At 36.8% G+C, this 16,714-nt stretch overlaps 1 protein-coding gene and 1 long non-coding RNA gene across 6 annotated transcripts; one reads left to right on the top strand and one right to left on the bottom strand.

Annotated features, from left to right (window-relative positions):
- Window positions 1-487: 487 nt before the first annotated feature.
- LOC103980868 (uncharacterized) lies at window positions 488-9,720 on the top strand. Of its 4 annotated transcripts, XR_010495551.1 has the most exons (8): window positions 488-627; window positions 1,463-1,600; window positions 3,743-3,851; window positions 5,725-6,481; window positions 6,911-7,007; window positions 8,893-9,109; window positions 9,185-9,328; window positions 9,419-9,720. It is a non-coding gene; the product is annotated as an uncharacterized LOC103980868 (long non-coding RNA). The 4 variants fall into 4 exon arrangements; XR_010495549.1 differs by having other exon boundaries at window positions 9,185-9,720; XR_010495550.1 differs by having other exon boundaries at window positions 490-627; window positions 1,460-1,600; window positions 9,185-9,720.
- On the bottom strand, window positions 500-10,733 carry LOC103980869 (myosin-12-like). 2 transcript variants are annotated; one of them, XM_009397394.3, is made up of 40 exons: window positions 10,502-10,733; window positions 10,294-10,422; window positions 9,434-9,577; window positions 9,189-9,334; window positions 8,950-9,106; window positions 8,770-8,828; window positions 8,515-8,674; window positions 8,204-8,353; window positions 7,987-8,123; window positions 7,751-7,897; window positions 7,424-7,525; window positions 7,265-7,322; window positions 7,083-7,184; window positions 6,947-6,984; window positions 6,587-6,713; window positions 6,320-6,490; window positions 6,107-6,238; window positions 5,896-6,002; window positions 5,734-5,794; window positions 5,445-5,622; window positions 5,163-5,368; window positions 4,950-5,069; window positions 4,734-4,832; window positions 4,435-4,650; window positions 4,113-4,252; window positions 3,904-4,005; window positions 3,684-3,798; window positions 3,564-3,611; window positions 3,401-3,466; window positions 2,886-3,056; window positions 2,635-2,790; window positions 2,127-2,333; window positions 1,894-2,040; window positions 1,727-1,797; window positions 1,499-1,598; window positions 1,320-1,376; window positions 1,184-1,240; window positions 1,026-1,106; window positions 773-855; window positions 500-632 (listed from the first exon to the last, which is right to left on the bottom strand). In XM_009397394.3, the coding sequence occupies exons 1-40, from the start codon at window positions 10,502-10,504 to the stop codon at window positions 500-502; spliced, it is 4,683 nt and encodes a 1,560-aa protein (XP_009395669.2). In that variant the 5' UTR covers window positions 10,505-10,733. The 2 variants fall into 2 exon arrangements, with proteins under 2 accessions (XP_009395669.2, XP_009395668.2); XM_009397393.3 differs by having other exon boundaries at window positions 5,734-5,803.
- Between the last annotated feature and the right edge of the window lie 5,981 nt (window positions 10,734-16,714).

Below are 16,714 nucleotides of genomic sequence, written 5' to 3' on the forward strand. Positions count from 1 at the left end.
TAAGACAACATTTGATTGATAAAGAGTTCTGCCAAGGAGATCATCACAAGAGACTGGAAATATTTACAAACTAATTAAAGTTTTAGAGAACACAACATATAATCCTGTGAAAAAACTACAACACAAAACATATAATCCCAAATTTTGCATCATTCTTATTTGGATAAAAAAATTCCTTTCAGTGCTCTCTCTCTCTCTCTCTCTCTCTCTCTCTCTCTCTCTCTCTCTCTCTCTCTCTATTTAGCATAATTTGTAGTTTTTAAAGTGAAACTTCAACAAATCCATCTCCCCACAACACATCTTAAAAAAAAAAGGGAAAAAAAGAATATGTGAAGGTTTTCCAAAACAAGAAAATATTAAAATAAAATTATCCAAAATGAAAAGTAAAAGGGACACATTTTTTAACACTCAAAAAGAATTGCACCACATAACTGCGCATTCTGCATTCCTTTTCTTCTTTTGCTGGAAAAAATAAAAGAAGAAAGAAAAGGTAAATTCCTCAACCTTGGTGCTGCTGCAACAGGAAGAGGAACTCAGGGTTCTCCCGGAGAAGCGGCGGCGGCGGCTCCTCCAAGTCGGTGAGGCTGATGTCGAGCCCTGATCGCGATATGTCGTCCAGAGAGAATGGTATGCTGCCATCGTAGTTGTAACTTTCGTTTCAATTTTAGATACAAGTTGAATCAATCGATGTCTAGTCCATGATACCACCATCAAAAGGCTGTCTTTTTCTCTTTCTATTGTGTTGAACATAAAGGGATTATGCTGCTCTTACCTCGAGTCATCATCCAACAAGAAGGAATTGTTTGGCATGGTGATGGAGTCGTCGGTCATCATAGTTCTCATGTTGGCAATGACCTGAAATCAAAAGATTAAATAGGTTGATTATATAGGAAAAATATTATGTTTGCCTGCGAACTTGAGTTGGTCGAAGAGGTATCAACAGGTTTAATTTTTTTTTCGTTTGTTTTCGAAGGGTGCAAGAGGAGATATTTATAATGAGAAGGAAGTGGGATGATTATACTCACATCCTGAGATACACCATGTGTACCGTACTTGTCATCCCAAAACATAGTTCCAATCCGATAGATTTGAGGAACACTCAATACCTGGAACGAACGCAATTGATCTTATTATATTGTGAAAACCAATAGTTTTTGTCCCCAGGATTTCGCTTCCGACTTACCGGGCAGATCTCATTCGTGATCTCCACCAAGGATTTGTTGGGTTTCTGGTGCAAAACCTGCATAAAACAGTGTGTTTTGGTTACCTGTCTGGTATTTACTATCGGTAGTTGACAATGGTTATGATATCACACTTACCAAGAATCCGACTGCCTGTCTTATATGTTGGAGCTCATCCCATGAGGTCCCAGCAAACTGCAAGTAGATAGTTGCTATTAGCACTGTATTAGAATTCCCATCTACCACTGTTTATTTGTTCTTTTGTGCATTTGTGGCAGCAGCAGTGACTCTGCTTGATGCTTGTCATACTGACTGACCTGGTCTGTTGTTTTGGAGCACCATTGTTCCAACTCCTGCAAGCCAGCCTTGACAAATTCTGCATTGCTAAATGAACAGCATTCTCGGCGGAGTAGCAAGCTGTACGTCAGTTACATTATGTTCATATGAGATGCAAATCTTGATCTATTTTTATCAAACCACAGTACTCAAACCTGTTCATCTAGCCACTGTAAATAATGCATAATAGAGAAGATGGGGAATGGTACCTATTAAATAATTGTACATTGATGAATGCAAACACTTGGCTGAAAGTCTTCCTTATTATCATAGAAGGCACCTGTGACAATTATGTTGAAAATATTATGAAATAGTGCATATCTTATAGTTTTAACCCCTTGATGAAGTGTTTAAAAAAGGTGAAAGGCCAGCTTACATAGTTTTCACAGAATGTATTCAATGAACAATCCATACTTTTGACAATGCTTTGCCAGTGAATGCTTGATGCTTGCTTTGCTACAATACCGGAAAGAATGCTCTTAGATGATCCTCGAATTGATCTAGCTCTGGCAGACCTTGGCGCCTGCAGATAAGGATTTTTACAACTTCATTTAACAGCAGACACTAGATGATACTGATCACTATTATGCACCTGCTCCTGGGGCAAACCTGTATGCACAAAGTTAAGAATGGACTGATCTCTTTTTTCAGACTGTCTCGTATCATTCCATAAATTTTCTCAACATAGGCTGTTAGTTGTTGCTTAAAAAGTATCGCTGGATACTTAGCTTCCATCCTGGATTGGTCTTCAGACTTGCCTACCATTCCACTGTAGCCACTCGAAATGCCCATTCCAGATGAAGATGAACGGGTACTCTGAAATTATATTTTGACCAACAATATAAACATTGAAAATGGTAAGGAATCACATAAAAACTACTGATGTTTTATCAGATATCTTTTGAGAATAGGTCTATCTTCAGTCAATTTAAAAGAAAAATGGAAATATGATGTTTCCAAATCTACCAATTCCTTATTTGGGCAGGCTTAAGATTAAGTGCTGGTAGTGTTAGATAATAACACCAATTGTGACTGAATAGCCAAAGAATCAATTGCATACTATGTTCATTACTGTGGTTCTCAGAAACATATCTAACTTCTGTTTCAATTTTCTTACCCATGCCAATCTACTGAACAATGTGACTGCTGTTGCTCGACTGCGGTGTGATCCTGTATTTGATGCATTGCTTGCTTTAAGAGTCCTTTGTAAAAGAAATAGAAGGGTAGATGTTGTTGAAAGCCAATATGCAAGTTCACCAACATTCTCCTGGTTCTGTGCATAGAAAAAAATAGTCACATAAAAGAGTTCCTTGTCTGTAAGGAGAAGAAATTTTGTGGGAGTTCCAAATGATTAAGTCAGATCACAACCTCAATGGACGACCTGATTGTTTGAATGATCCGATCGAAAATGTTTGTCTTCTCTGCTTCAAATGAGTGCCATTGAAGCAATGATTGATAGACAATACATGCTGCTGCAGGTCTCTTCTTGTCAAACCTCTTATATTCCATGAGACATTTGACAAGTGCATCATGATTTTCCTGTAAGTATAAAGCAGTAAATCATGTAATCAGAGAATGGAAAAAGAGTAATATCTGAGAAAGCATGGTTCCTTTTAGATATGGCTGAAATGAAATTATTAAGGATTTAGGCACTCCATATGTCCTATGGTACCTCTCAACTACTGGAACAAAACACACAGTGTAGTACAATAAGGACCACACAGAAATGTTCTTGCGCGAAGCACGTGCCCTTGTTTTGTATAGGGCCATAACACATCGTTCGTATCTATGCCTCTTATATCCTTCCTTTAAGTAAATTACTGTTACATCTACAAGTTTAACTGTCATCGCTGTCATGCTAAATTTAGATTTCTATTACATACTTGTCGTCGATCAGTTAGAGACTTCTGTTTGCTTAAATCTGGTGCAAGGGGTGTGGCTTCTGGTTCCTGCAAGTTGAAGTATGTCATTTGGTGAAATTTCTGCTTTAGATTCCAGTTTATTACCTTTATAATCATGAAATACTTCAGTAGATATCTGACAAACCTTTTTGCTTAAATTAGGTTCTCCATCTGTATGTCCATTCTCAAGGTTCTGCATCATTAAATCATTACTTACAATTTGAACCAATTACTAAAATTTTGCATAGAATGCTGATTAGTATACCTTGATTGGCTGTGGTTTAATTAGTTCAGAAGTGACTGATGGTTGATAAACTACCACAGGCTGATCACGGAGCAACCGATTCTCTGACTCCAATGTGCTGATCTTGTTTTCAAGGCTGGAGGATAATTGCAATACATAAGTCAAGCTCATTAGGAATACATTTTAGAGGTAAAACTTCAGTGCCTAAGCTAAGGCATGTGTTTTCCCATTTCAGATGTACCTTTTAATTTGTTCTGAGAAGTCTTCATTTGTTGAAGCAATTAAAGCTTGCTGCCTTAGAACCTTGTTTTCAGATTCTAGGCCAGACAAATTTGTTTCAAGTCTGCATGATCATGTAGCTAATTAGTGGCATCCTGCAAACTGCATTTTGATTTTGGTGCATTTCTGTTGGTCCAAACAGCAGGACGAGAAGATACTCTCATGTTTTACCTCTCTATCATCTCTTGCAGTTGATTTAGTTTTGAGTTGGACTCCTCTGTGTCTTTTAGTAGTTCTTCCACCTGTTGTTGGACCTCAGTATATCTTCCCTCGAATTCCTCAGCCTTAGTCTTGAATATACTTAATTCATCCTGTAAAAGATCAAACAATTTATTGCTAACAAGAGAACATGTTCTGTGCTACTTGTCAGAATGTGACATGCTTCAACTCAGATGACCTAAAGCATTGCTTTGTTTTATTCCTTCAAGTTCATTCAGGTATATCTAGATTAGGTTATTTGAGTAGCAATACGGAAACTTGATGTGTTATTTACCTCTAGTTCTTTATTGCGACTTGTCAACAAGTCTAGCTTGGTGTTGTCTGTTACCGGAACCTCTTTAATGACTGGTGGTGCTTGTTCAATTGCTACTCTAGCAACCTCTTTTTCTCTGATGATTGCTTCATGGGCTTCATCAAGCTTCTCCTGCATTTCTTGTAATGCAGTTTGTAACTTTGCAATCTCTTGCTGTTTGGCTTCTTCTAGGTCAATCTATATAATAAGGTAGAAATATCCTTCATTCTATTATTATACGAGTATGCTGCAGATAATGTCTACTTAAGATGATTGCATACCCTCATATGTTTTTCAACTTCTAATCTCCAAGTGAGTTCTTCGACTTTCTTTTCTAGCTTGTCCTTGGCCTCTTTGAGTGCTCCCGTCTCTCTTGCAGCCTATATACATATGTTGTCATTATATGTGCTTCCATTTTCAAAAAGTCTATGCATCACAACTTAAAAATTAAAGTTGTCATGAGATAACTACATATTAAATATCTAAGGGCAGCATACCATTCTTAACTTTCGAAGTTCCTTTCTCCCAATACGTCCTCTCCAGAGGCACTGAAGTGTCAAAGTTGCCTTCTTTTGCTGTTTGTAGGCAGAAAGAGCTTTATATAGACGCCATTGCGTCTGCAGGTCATAGGTTTATTAGACTTCTCGTCAGTTCACGCATTACTTTTCACAAAATATTCAGCATTTCCCGCCCTGTAGTTAATTACTTACTTGTATGATAATAGCAGCCCTGGTTCTCCTTTTATGTCTGTAGTCATTACAAGCAGCCATAGCTCGAAGTCCTGTTTGTATAACTATTGCAGATGACCTTAGGTTTGTATAAGATTTTCTAGCCGCATAAGAACGCGCATATTTCTGTATGCGGATTGAGGCATGTTCTCTCCTCATGCTTTCATATAGCTTTCGTGCAAGACGTGCTGCAGTAAATAAAAATACATCAAGTTATCTATTAAACTAATTTGCTATACTACAAAGGCAGTCATAGCAACAAACCTCTCCACATCTTTTGCATTTGAATTGAGGTTTTGCGAAGTATGAGGAATTCTCTTCGAGCAAGATATGTACGTATTAGCCTCTGGATAAGTCTTGCTGCATTAGCCAAGACTTCCATTCGTCTGGCATCTAACTCAGCCATCTGACCAGCTCTGAGGAACACCTTTGTCTTTCCAATCTAACATCAAGATATGCAACTTGTGTTTGGAATATATAACTCATAGTTCTTAAGATATTTTCTACCTATGCTATAAATTTTCTTGGTTTCTTGTTTATTTAGTGAATGCACCTGATAGCCTTGCAAGCCCATCCTGTCACATATAGCTGCACATGCTGTTTTTTCGTCGGAGCTGCATGATCTAGTATGAAATCAGTATATTCAGTCACAACATCCATGGTTTCATGCACTTAAGAGAAGCTGAGTTCAATTTCTTATGGAGAAGTTTTGTACCCATCTATAAGATCTGGTTCAAGAATTCCAAAACGATCAACGAATTCATCAAATGTCCTCTTTGTTGGATAGCCGGCACAGCTGATCCTGATTGCCTCTAACACACCCTAGATTTGGAGCAGAGAAGTGGTGAGACATGTTACGGGTGCATTTCAATCCACATAGTTTCCTATAAATTACTATAAAATTCCAGTGCAAATGTGCTACTGACCCCACATCTCAATTGGTTGAGTACATTGACGTTTTCAAAGATGCCTGGTTTTAAGACTGAGTTGGGCTTCACACATCTGATGTAATGTGGCTCTGTTGTGCTCAAAGTTTCCATTAGTGATTGAAGTTGTTGCTGCAAAATTCACCTACAGAACTATCAGAAATTTGAAAGACACTTGGACAGATGAATTTCAAATCTATATCACCTGCACACCTTGAAACGAGTACCTATTGAGGAGAACTTGGACTGTTTTGAAGTTTCCTCAGCTAATGGCAGAAAGAGATTTGCCACAAAGGGACACTTTGAAGCATTTAATAGAGCTTGATGTTCTGCAACGACATAGTCTTTGTTCTTGTCAAGGAATTGATCAGCTTGGTAAGCAACCTGTTAGTAACCAACTTGTTCTTTTAGTTCCATACACAGCACAAGTGATCTTTAGAGTTACTTATCTCATGATTATCATCTTTTTCTTTTCCTTACATCTCCAGCATAATGGTTGATGGTGAATGCAGTGCGAGCAAGTTTTGGCTTGCTAAAACGTTTGTGATTTTTGTATGTTTGGTACATCTTCTGAGCAAATGTTTCATGAGTCGATTTTGGAAACATGCTGCAATATAGTTTATTTGAATCAATATCCATCATATGATGTACTGAAACATTAAATTGTAACAGAAAAAGAAATATTTTTTACTGGTTGCTACACAAGAGAGTTAAACTCTTAACAATTATATTCTCATAAATTTCATCTTGATTTTTTATGTAAGAATAATATATTCATCTTATGGTGACATTTTTTGTGCACAGAGAACTCTCTGCACAAAAAGAAGGAAACAGATGTACCATGCTTCATCAAGTAGCGCAATTATTCCTCCAGGTTTCTGCATTCAAACGATAAGAATCAGTAAGCAATATTTTGTTTCTTCACTATTAGTGCAACATATTTAGTAGCTACTATAGATTTTGTGTTGATATGCACCTTTTCTATGAGATCTAGGACATCTTGGTTATCCACAAATTCTACATAACTCCAATTAATTTCTTCCCTTGTATATTCTTCTTGCTCCATCTTGAATACATGCTGTAATTTTCATAATTAGTATTAATAACGATGCTGTCTTCATTAATCAAAGCATTAGAAGAAATGCAATTTGTACATACTTGATTGAAATGCTGTTGCAATTTCTCATTTGTTAAGTTGATACATAGTTGCTCAAAACTGCCGGACAATTTGATTTCCGGGTAAGATTGATGTTAGATATAACAATCTTCATCATATAATTGATGCACTTTTATCTGGAAAATTATTTGGTAGCTTACCTGTTAATCTTGAAGCTTTCAAAACCATATATATCAAGCACTCCAATAATGTTCTTTGCAGATTGATCCTGGCCAATTGAACTATTGATCTTGTCCACTATCCTGCAATGATATTATGGAACATGGTTTTCACCACAAATGCATTGCTGATGATTAATCAAAACCAATAAAATATCTGACAGCCAGAATTGTAGAGTCAAACTGTCTTTAATTAATCATTGTCATAATCAAGTTTGTCTGCAAGACAACTCAAGCTAAAATAGCTGAAACTAAGCATGCAAATTCTAGAATAAATAAATATGAACATTGGATCATATTCAGTCATACCAGTCAAATAACCTCGAGTATACTGTCTTTGCTAAGGCATCACGGCTTAGTGCAGCGGACTCTGGATCAAGAGGCTTTGTGATGTTGCCATCTGGTGTAACAATCACACGCTTACAAAGAGAATCCTCGAGTGATTTACCATCACACCTGAGAGAACAATCATCTTTATCACATGCAAAAGAAGGGACATAAAACCATTGAGAAATATTTTTATGCACAAGATTCTTGTGTCACACATTAGCAACTCTGCAGCTGTTTCAAGATGGTAGACTGATTTCTCATCTTTCAACTTCGAGGAATCAGTTTCTTTCCCTTTGTCAAAATTTATGTTCCCCAGGTGAAGAATTGCAGCTACTACACGAAAGATAGCTTCCTGCATTTTGGGACATCTTATGCTTATTCAGATATCATAATATTGTTTGATCAATCCAAGTCCACAACTCAGATGTTAACCTGGTCTTCCTGACTGATTCCAACAACATCCATAGCATTTCTGGTCTCCAGGTACTCCCTTGCGTCATCCACATTTGCTACTTCATAACAGTTTGTTTGGTTTAGGTAATGGAATGTTCTTGGATCAGCCACCTTGAACTTTTTCACATCCTGAAAGCAGAAAACAATGGAACTAACCTTCTTAGATGATCATAGAATTACTTTCTTGGTAACTTACCGTTGAGACAAATAGAACACTACATGTAACGTTTTTGCAATTAAGATCAGCTACCCAAAGAAAAGTTGGAAAATAAGCAACAATATACAAGTACCTCTGGTGGTGCAGCACACAGCATATAAAAACAATGGTAGTTCCTTTCCGGGTCAGATACTTGACAAACTCGGGAGCGCTCAAGAATATATGTACGGACTGCAGCTCCAGAAATCTTCCCATACTTATCAAATTGGATCTCGACAAACTTACCGAACCGACTGGAAAAAATGTTTGTTTCATCATATCAGAACTCAACCGAGTCAAATTGTTTGCTTGCAATTACAGAACATTAAATGCAGAAGCCTACTATCACCTTGAGTTGTTGTTTTTTACTGTCTTGGCATTCCCAAATGCCTCAAGCACTGGATTAGACTGCATGATACAGAATTACATTCATCAAAATTGACATTGTTTTCTGTTTTTATATGCTTTTCAGGGACATAAATTATCATAATGGGTATCACATGAATGCTGAGTAGGAAGTGCATTTTACCTCCAGGACCTGTTGCTCTACTGTTCGGCCCTCCGTACATGATCTCCCACCCATGAAAGCCAAATATCTCATGAGCATCTTTGTGGTCTCTGTTTTACCAGCTCCACTCTCGCCACTAACCAAGATTGACTGGCTTCCCTGGTCATTTATGATTGCCCTGGTATAGACTCAATGACAGCTTCATATCAGTAAACTTCAAAGTAAATTATGACAATGGCACTCAAATTCCTTGCAGATACCTGTAGCAAGCATCTGCGATGGCGAAAAGATGCGGACTTAGCTCACCGAAGGCAGCTCCCTTGTACTGTTCCATCATGTGGACATCATACAGATGTGGAAGCCTCCGAAATGGGTTCACAGCTATCAATATATTTCCAGTGTATGTCTGTCAAAAAAGTTAGTAAATTGTTTCGGTACCAGGTTCCTCTGTCTCTAACTAGTGAGACAATGTTGCTTTGAGGTTGATTAGGAGGAAGAAACATACATATATCTCATTCAGAGCATAGCGGGACGCAAGGTTGTGAAGCACTCCTGGTTCATGGAGGTAAGCTAACTTGGTCATATCATCCACCCCAGCTGGAGGAGCCTCTGTGTCTTTGGGGTATATGCTCGACAGACTAGCCACATCCTGTGCATAGGATCAACAACAATAGTTGTCTTTGATTAGTGTTGAATTACTGTAAGGTGGAGCAAACTATCACATTTTGGTATCAGAATTTGTACACATCAAGCAGATATGAAATGCAGAATATGATGCTATTTGTATCTGAATTGCACAACGAACATCACTGTGACAATTGTTCGGAAATGCAACGAATTCAGAAGAAACTATGTGATCTGGCAAGATCTTAAGCACCAGAGTCACCACAATATCCCCCTCTTCAAACACAATATATCATAAACTAGATGAATTCGAAGTTTGAAAAATCGTTTATCAAAGAACGCAGTTCACAAACAGTGAGACAAAATAATTTGAATCAAGGAAGCTCAAGATCAGTCGCAATTGTGAGCTTTGAACCACTACATTGTTCTGGCATCATCGAGGTATATTCTGGCATTTGTGTTCGTTAGTTTCTTCAGATTTGATATGTTACTGGAAGCTGGTTGCTGGTTGCTGATCATTAAGAATAGCAGAGCCAGAGAAATCATTCTGCTTTATTATATTAACTATTCCAAGTAAAACTCAAATGTTTTCTTTGAAGAATTATTAGTTCTGTCATACGAATCAAGAACGACTTGGAGAAAGAAGAACTGATGCACTAGAAGAAGATCGACGTGACATCCATCATAGACCCAAAAACCAAAGGACTTCCATCAGCCGATTATACTGAACGTCAAACATACAGTTTTCCCATCAGCGGTGGTAATGGTGGCGTCGCCGCCTTTGATCGCCGTGACCTCTCCATCGATCCAAGCGGCCTGGGGATCCTCCACCCACACGTGAGACCCGACGATGATGTTGACCGGAGTCCCCTGGCGGAAAGATCCAAGCAATCAGCCGATGCAGACTCCAAGACAATCCAAGAACAGAGTTCGATGATCCACAACTTACCATAATTCAAGCCCGATACACGTATCGATCATTCAAACACGAAACGCTAACGTCAGAGAAAGGAGAACGAGAGCGAAAGAGAGAGAGAGACTTGTGTGATATCTTTAACGAGAATGGGAAATGAGAGGAGAGACTGCAATGGTCGAGGGGGAGAGGTGGGTAGGGGTTAGGAAAGCAGGGAGGGAACGAAGGTGGTGGGGGTGGTGATGTGGTCGTAAATCAAGAAAAGTTGAGGGGAGAACGAGACAGTCGAGCGCCAACCTATCAGCTAGGCCAGGACGCAGGCTGACGTGGCGGATCGATATGGCGGCGCAGCGGCAGGAGTCGTGGCTTAGTTTTCGCGCGCTGTGGGAGGTTTTGGACTTGGATTCCCTGTTGCGTGAGTAGATTTTGTTGTCGGCGGCGGTTGGATTATCACCGCTGCTTGCTGGATTCGCAGTGAGCCACGGCCACGGAAATCCGAGATCCAAGTAGACTGGATCCCAACTAAAGCCAGCTATGAGCCGAGCCGAGCAAATCTGCCTCCAGGTGGGGAGAGGTTTCCCACATTTAAAGGATGAGGTGGCCCCACCTCTTTAGCCCCTGAGATCTTTTCTGGGGCTGTGACATGTGGTGGCCCCCGGCGAGCCTTTCTGCTCTTCACATCACGGCCGTCGGATCGGACCGTCTCCCATCCCCCGCCCACGTGCTACGTAAGGCGCCGGCTCCGCGTGGCTGGCTGGCTGGCTCCCCGCCAGCTTAACCCCACCCAAAATAAAAAGAAAAATAAATAAAATAAATAGTTTGGGCCTACTCTAAAGCTGCAAGCTTTCCTCAGGAATGAATATATTCTATTGCAGTTTGGTAATTTTGAGGTCTCTAATTGGATGCTGTGTGATTGATTCTCTCGAGTTGTTTTGAGGAATTCATATCTACATTATGGAATCGGTGGACTTTTTCCCTACATATAGTTATGATATTGGATAATTCTATTTAATATGATTGGTTCAATTCCATTAATCGGTCATCAATTCAATATATTAGATCCAAGCTTAAGCATGACTAGTCTTTTTTTATTATGAGCAATAGCAATAGGCAATGTACAGCGAAATTAGAAACATTTATGATGATATCAATTAGATAGTAAACAGAAACGGGAGAAGTGACCAAGGCAAACTCAAGATTGCATCTATTCTGAGCTTATCAGATTGCGACCGCATACAGATCATCCTTGAGTTGGGTGCACGGCATGTGCTCAAACACTAAACAAAAGCCTAAAATAAAATTTTCATGATTATGGATGGTGTCATGTGGAAGTGCCACAAAAGTTTTCATTTATAATCTTTACCTTTCATGAAACCCTAAAAAGGAATATTTTCTCAAATTAGATGTTATGTCTCATTGGACAGCAAAATCTAGTGAATGTAGTGTTAGGACGCTTTGGCAATTAACATGAACTAGAATAATTTCCAATGATGTTTAGTCCTTGTTGTGGAACCAATGTATGTATCACCACAATTGAGTCAGAGGAACCCCACCTAGCAAGCTAGATCTCATCAGTACTCTAAACCAAAACTGATGATCTCATGAAATCGACATAAAATCTCTATTTCCAATTTGATCAGCATATTTTCCTTTCTTTGGCCAGTCAGCTCATAGGAAAATTAGGTCAACTATCAATTTTGGACTATCACATTGAAGACTTCGAACAATGAATGCGGAGAAGGGTCGATTTTCTTGCACTCAGAAATTTTATGTAAGCAACACTTTTACTTTCCATAAAGCCAATTCATTATGTAAGCAACACTAACTGGAAATCCTCTGAGCACATTAAAGAATTCCCTGCCAATAGCAACTAGTGAAAAGATTGCTAAAGTGAAATGATGGTTGCCTCCCATCCAGAAACAGGGCATTAGAATCCTTACCTTGTTGTCTTAGATTGTAATGCACTGCCAACAAAGACTCATTGTTGCTTTTGGATTAGAGTTGTGAAAAGCATTACCTTTTCATAAAGGGGTCAGAAAAGCAGTGCTTGACCTGCTCTTACATGGCAAAAGGAGCATGTTCTCCTAATCCAACCATTTATTCTCTAGCATCCAGTGTTTATATATATACACATGCTTACCGATACATGAGGGAGAGCAGGAAGAATGAAACATGTAAGCAGAGGGTAAAATTTCTCTTTTTTTCCCCCGAGAAATGAGGTAATAAACGAAGGAGTTAGCAGGAGCTCCCCCAGAACAGGTTCAGGTATTGCCTAAGGCAAGCAGGGTGGTCATTGAAAGAAGTAATGGGGTCACGATGACATGATACGGCATGATCACAAACCAAAAGTCTGATACAAGTTAGGAATCTAGGCTGGACCCAATAGCTGCTATTTTATAAGCTGTTGAATCATTCAACCCACGGCCAATTCAGTGCTCAATCATACTCTCAGTGTTCTGCATCTATTGTCTATAGTTTCCATGTTTTGAAGCACGAACAAGATCGAAGAGAGAAGAAGTAGGAATGCAAATGCAATCCCGAGGAGAGTAGCCGAGAGTAGAAATGGCAACGAAAAGGAGAGGATGGAGTGAAGAGGAAGGCTCCATCACACTGCCTGTGGGACAATCGGCAGGTCACCGAAACACAGTAGTGCCGTCATTACCAGTGAGCCATCAGTTGGATTCGCAGTAGTGGCGCGGACGAGAGAGCGTGCACCGACATGATCCGAAGGCGAAATAGCACACGGTTGTCGACCATGGAAGGACTGACGCTGTATGCCCTCTAAATCCTGGGATTTGGCTTCATCTCCACCCTGAGATGATGAATGATATTGTTCTTGCGAAGGATCAAGTTCGAGTGAACACCATGGAAATCAAGGACCGAGTCAAGAACCATTTTATCTTCGTAGGATCCACCACGGATGTGATGCTGCAGTCATGCTTATTCGATCTTGTCATCACCACTAGTTAAGGACCGAGTCGATAATCCCTTTTTGCTCCTCTGCATCAGCAATCATTTTATCCGATCTTGTCAGGAGAAAAACACCTTCGACGTGAAAACATTGGAGAGGATGAATATTTAATTACTGTAAGGAAACAAACGCTGAATAACCATGGAAAGTAAAGACAGAGAGAAAAAGCCATCTCTCAAGCTTAGCAGCAATACGGACTCCACCACCACATGCTTCCTTGTCGAGATAAACCGGTGGGGTTCTTTCCGTCTACTGAGAATTTACACAGCAAAGAAACTAGCAAGATGGTCGGTGACTAAACTATTTAACCCGAGACAGAAAAGGGAGGCAGTAAAAGCTGCATCATGTCAGGCTGGATTCTCCCATTTGTTGGCTATCTGCAGGAAGACGTGAGCAAAAACTAATTTGTTCTTGTGTATTCCATTTATGTTTCGAGTGGACAACAGGACAAGTCCCCAAAGCCAAGTAGTGGTCATGTCAGTCAGACAATAAAAACTCGAAACCATTAGAGTTAATAGAAGTCTTTACGTTATGTAAAAGATGATACTCTTTCAAAGATAATAAGATAGATATTTATACTCTTAATTGCTGTAATTTTATTTTCTAATTCGATATTTTTTTTTTGTTTCTCCAATAAACACATCCTCCAATGCTCATTGAATCGAGACATGCTTCCAACTGGATAAAGGGAATCAAATTATCTCGTTGCTTCCATCTCTTACGTATGAACAAAAAAGATCACATCGTAAATATAGGAAAATATTAATCTCAATCTACGGGCGTGAACAAATCGCTCCACTATGCTTTTCTGACTCGATTGCCATTGTCCGAATGAACTCCACTAGCTTCTCTTGTTCCAAGTGTGAATCATCCGCCGTCCCATTAGATTTTGTCGGGAGGGTCTGGATTTGGTCTTCCGAAATCGCATGTAGTCGAAGGTTTCGAAACTGTGTTGGGCAGTGGTGATGCCCAACGTTTTTTAACATTTTTAACGTTTTTTAATATTAACATTATATATGTTAATATTTTACCTAAATATGAAATATAGATTATAATAATAGTTTATTATATTTTAAAAACTAAAAATATTAAGTTATTTTATTTTTTATAGTGGTACTTTATTTATTACATTCTTATAAATATCTTTATATTTTTAGATTAAATTATTGTAAATAACTTGAGTATATACAATTTATATGGAAAAAAACAAATAATTATATGCTCACATATATGAAATAAAATAATAATATTTTAAATATTTATTTTATAAATTATCTTAATAGTAGAAAGTCTATTTTACAATTTATATTTATGTTAGTTAAAGGAGCAATTTATAGGAAAAATATAAAATAATATATTACTATATTATTAATAATAAAAGTTAATTTGGTGACATGTCTTGAGGCTAATAATTAACCTTTATAATTATAAAATCCTATCCGAAGACTTCGTATGATCAACCTCAGTTGATTAAAGTACTTAATCATAAAATATTTCGATCGACCTCAGTTGTTAAGTTATAGTTCTATGGTATAAATTACTTAATGATTAAAGAAAAAAATTAAAAATAATTAATATCAATTAAGAACTTGAATTCTATATTGTTAAACCTTACAACTGAGTTTGTGATCAACTAATAAAAGTTATAGTAAACCCTATCATTAGTTATTTTAGAATATTATTATATAACTCATTCCTTTAATCACAATTAAACATGTAATATAGGAAAGATTAACAATCTTATGACTAAATATATTGTGGTTATCCGTGCTGGGTTTATTGTTGTTCTTGTCTATTTCCAAATATGTTTCAAATTGAAATCTAAAAAAATTAAAAAAATTGATTCGATATCATATAAAAATTATATTGGGAATATATTTCATAAGTCTCTTTCAATGCTTAAGTTAATTTGAGTTCAGATGATTCAATTAAATATAAGTATGTTTGGGAACACATTTAAAATATATATATAAAGTCCAATGCACATCTCAAATGTGAATTGATTTTTTTTATATTTTTTAAATTACACCTAGCCTAAATATTGTATTGGAAGTACTCAAATGCTAATGCTATATTAAGATAGTAGTAACATTTCACTATTTATAGGATACTAATATAATTTTTTAATTTTGAAAGTACCTTATGATTTTATCAAAAAATTTAAAATTATCAAAATATATTGTGGTTATCTGACATGGGGGGTTTGGAGTCGTTGATATCTACTTCAATATGTTTCAAATTGAGGCATCGAGAAATTGATTCAATGTCATATAAACACCGTATTGGGAGTGCATCTAATAAGACTCTTTAAATACTTTAGTATGAGTTCAAAAGATTCAATCAAATATAGGTATGTTTGGAAACATATTCAAAATGTGCATAGAAGGCCTAATGCACATCTAAAATGTGAATTGATATTTGTTCTTTTTTAATCGCATCTATAATGCTGTATTGGAAATACTTAAATGCGAATGCTATGTTAAGGTAGCATTAGTATTTTACTATTTGTTGGATGGTAATATAATTTTTTAAATTTTAAAAGTACTTTATGATTTTATCTAAAATTTTAAAATTATCAAAATGATTTAATGATAAACAAACATAATTTATATTTTCTATAAGGAGAAAATATATTTTATATATATATTAAAATTATTTTTATATTTATTTATACGAATTTTTATTTATTATATATTTAGGCCATATGAAAATTTTATACGATTACATTATTTATTTATTTATTTATTTATTTATTTTGAATAAATATTAAAAATATTAAAAAGAATAAATTTATCATAAAATATTCAATTGATTTTTGAGATATAATTTTAGCAAACAAAACTTATATCAATGTATATTTAAAATATAATTTTCATCTATTATCTACCCAGCACTCAAAATATTTCACAATTGGGCATTCACTCAAAACATTTTTTTCAACTGTATATTAAAAATATAATTATGTTCCTAGACACAGCATTAGTCAGAGAATATATATTGTTAAGAATATTTTGCTTTGTCAAAAAAAAAATCAGTTGTTAAGAATATATTTAGGGTTCTTTTTTTATGTTATAATACGCGATGGACTAAGCTTATAATAAACATCAACAATAATTATACCGTCAACAAAATTATATATCAAATTTATGTAAAGTAACAACATGTGTCTGTATATTTGATGAATGAATTGTAAAATATTTTTATCACTCATATCAGAAAATTAGATATTATAATTGATGGAGCTAAAGTTGACTCTACGGATCCAGCCACGCTAATTT

The sequence above is a fragment of the Musa acuminata genome, chromosome BXJ3-4, assembly GCF_036884655.1.
Source record: "Musa acuminata AAA Group cultivar baxijiao chromosome BXJ3-4, Cavendish_Baxijiao_AAA, whole genome shotgun sequence".
NCBI classification, from domain to species: domain Eukaryota; kingdom Viridiplantae; phylum Streptophyta; class Magnoliopsida; order Zingiberales; family Musaceae; genus Musa; species Musa acuminata.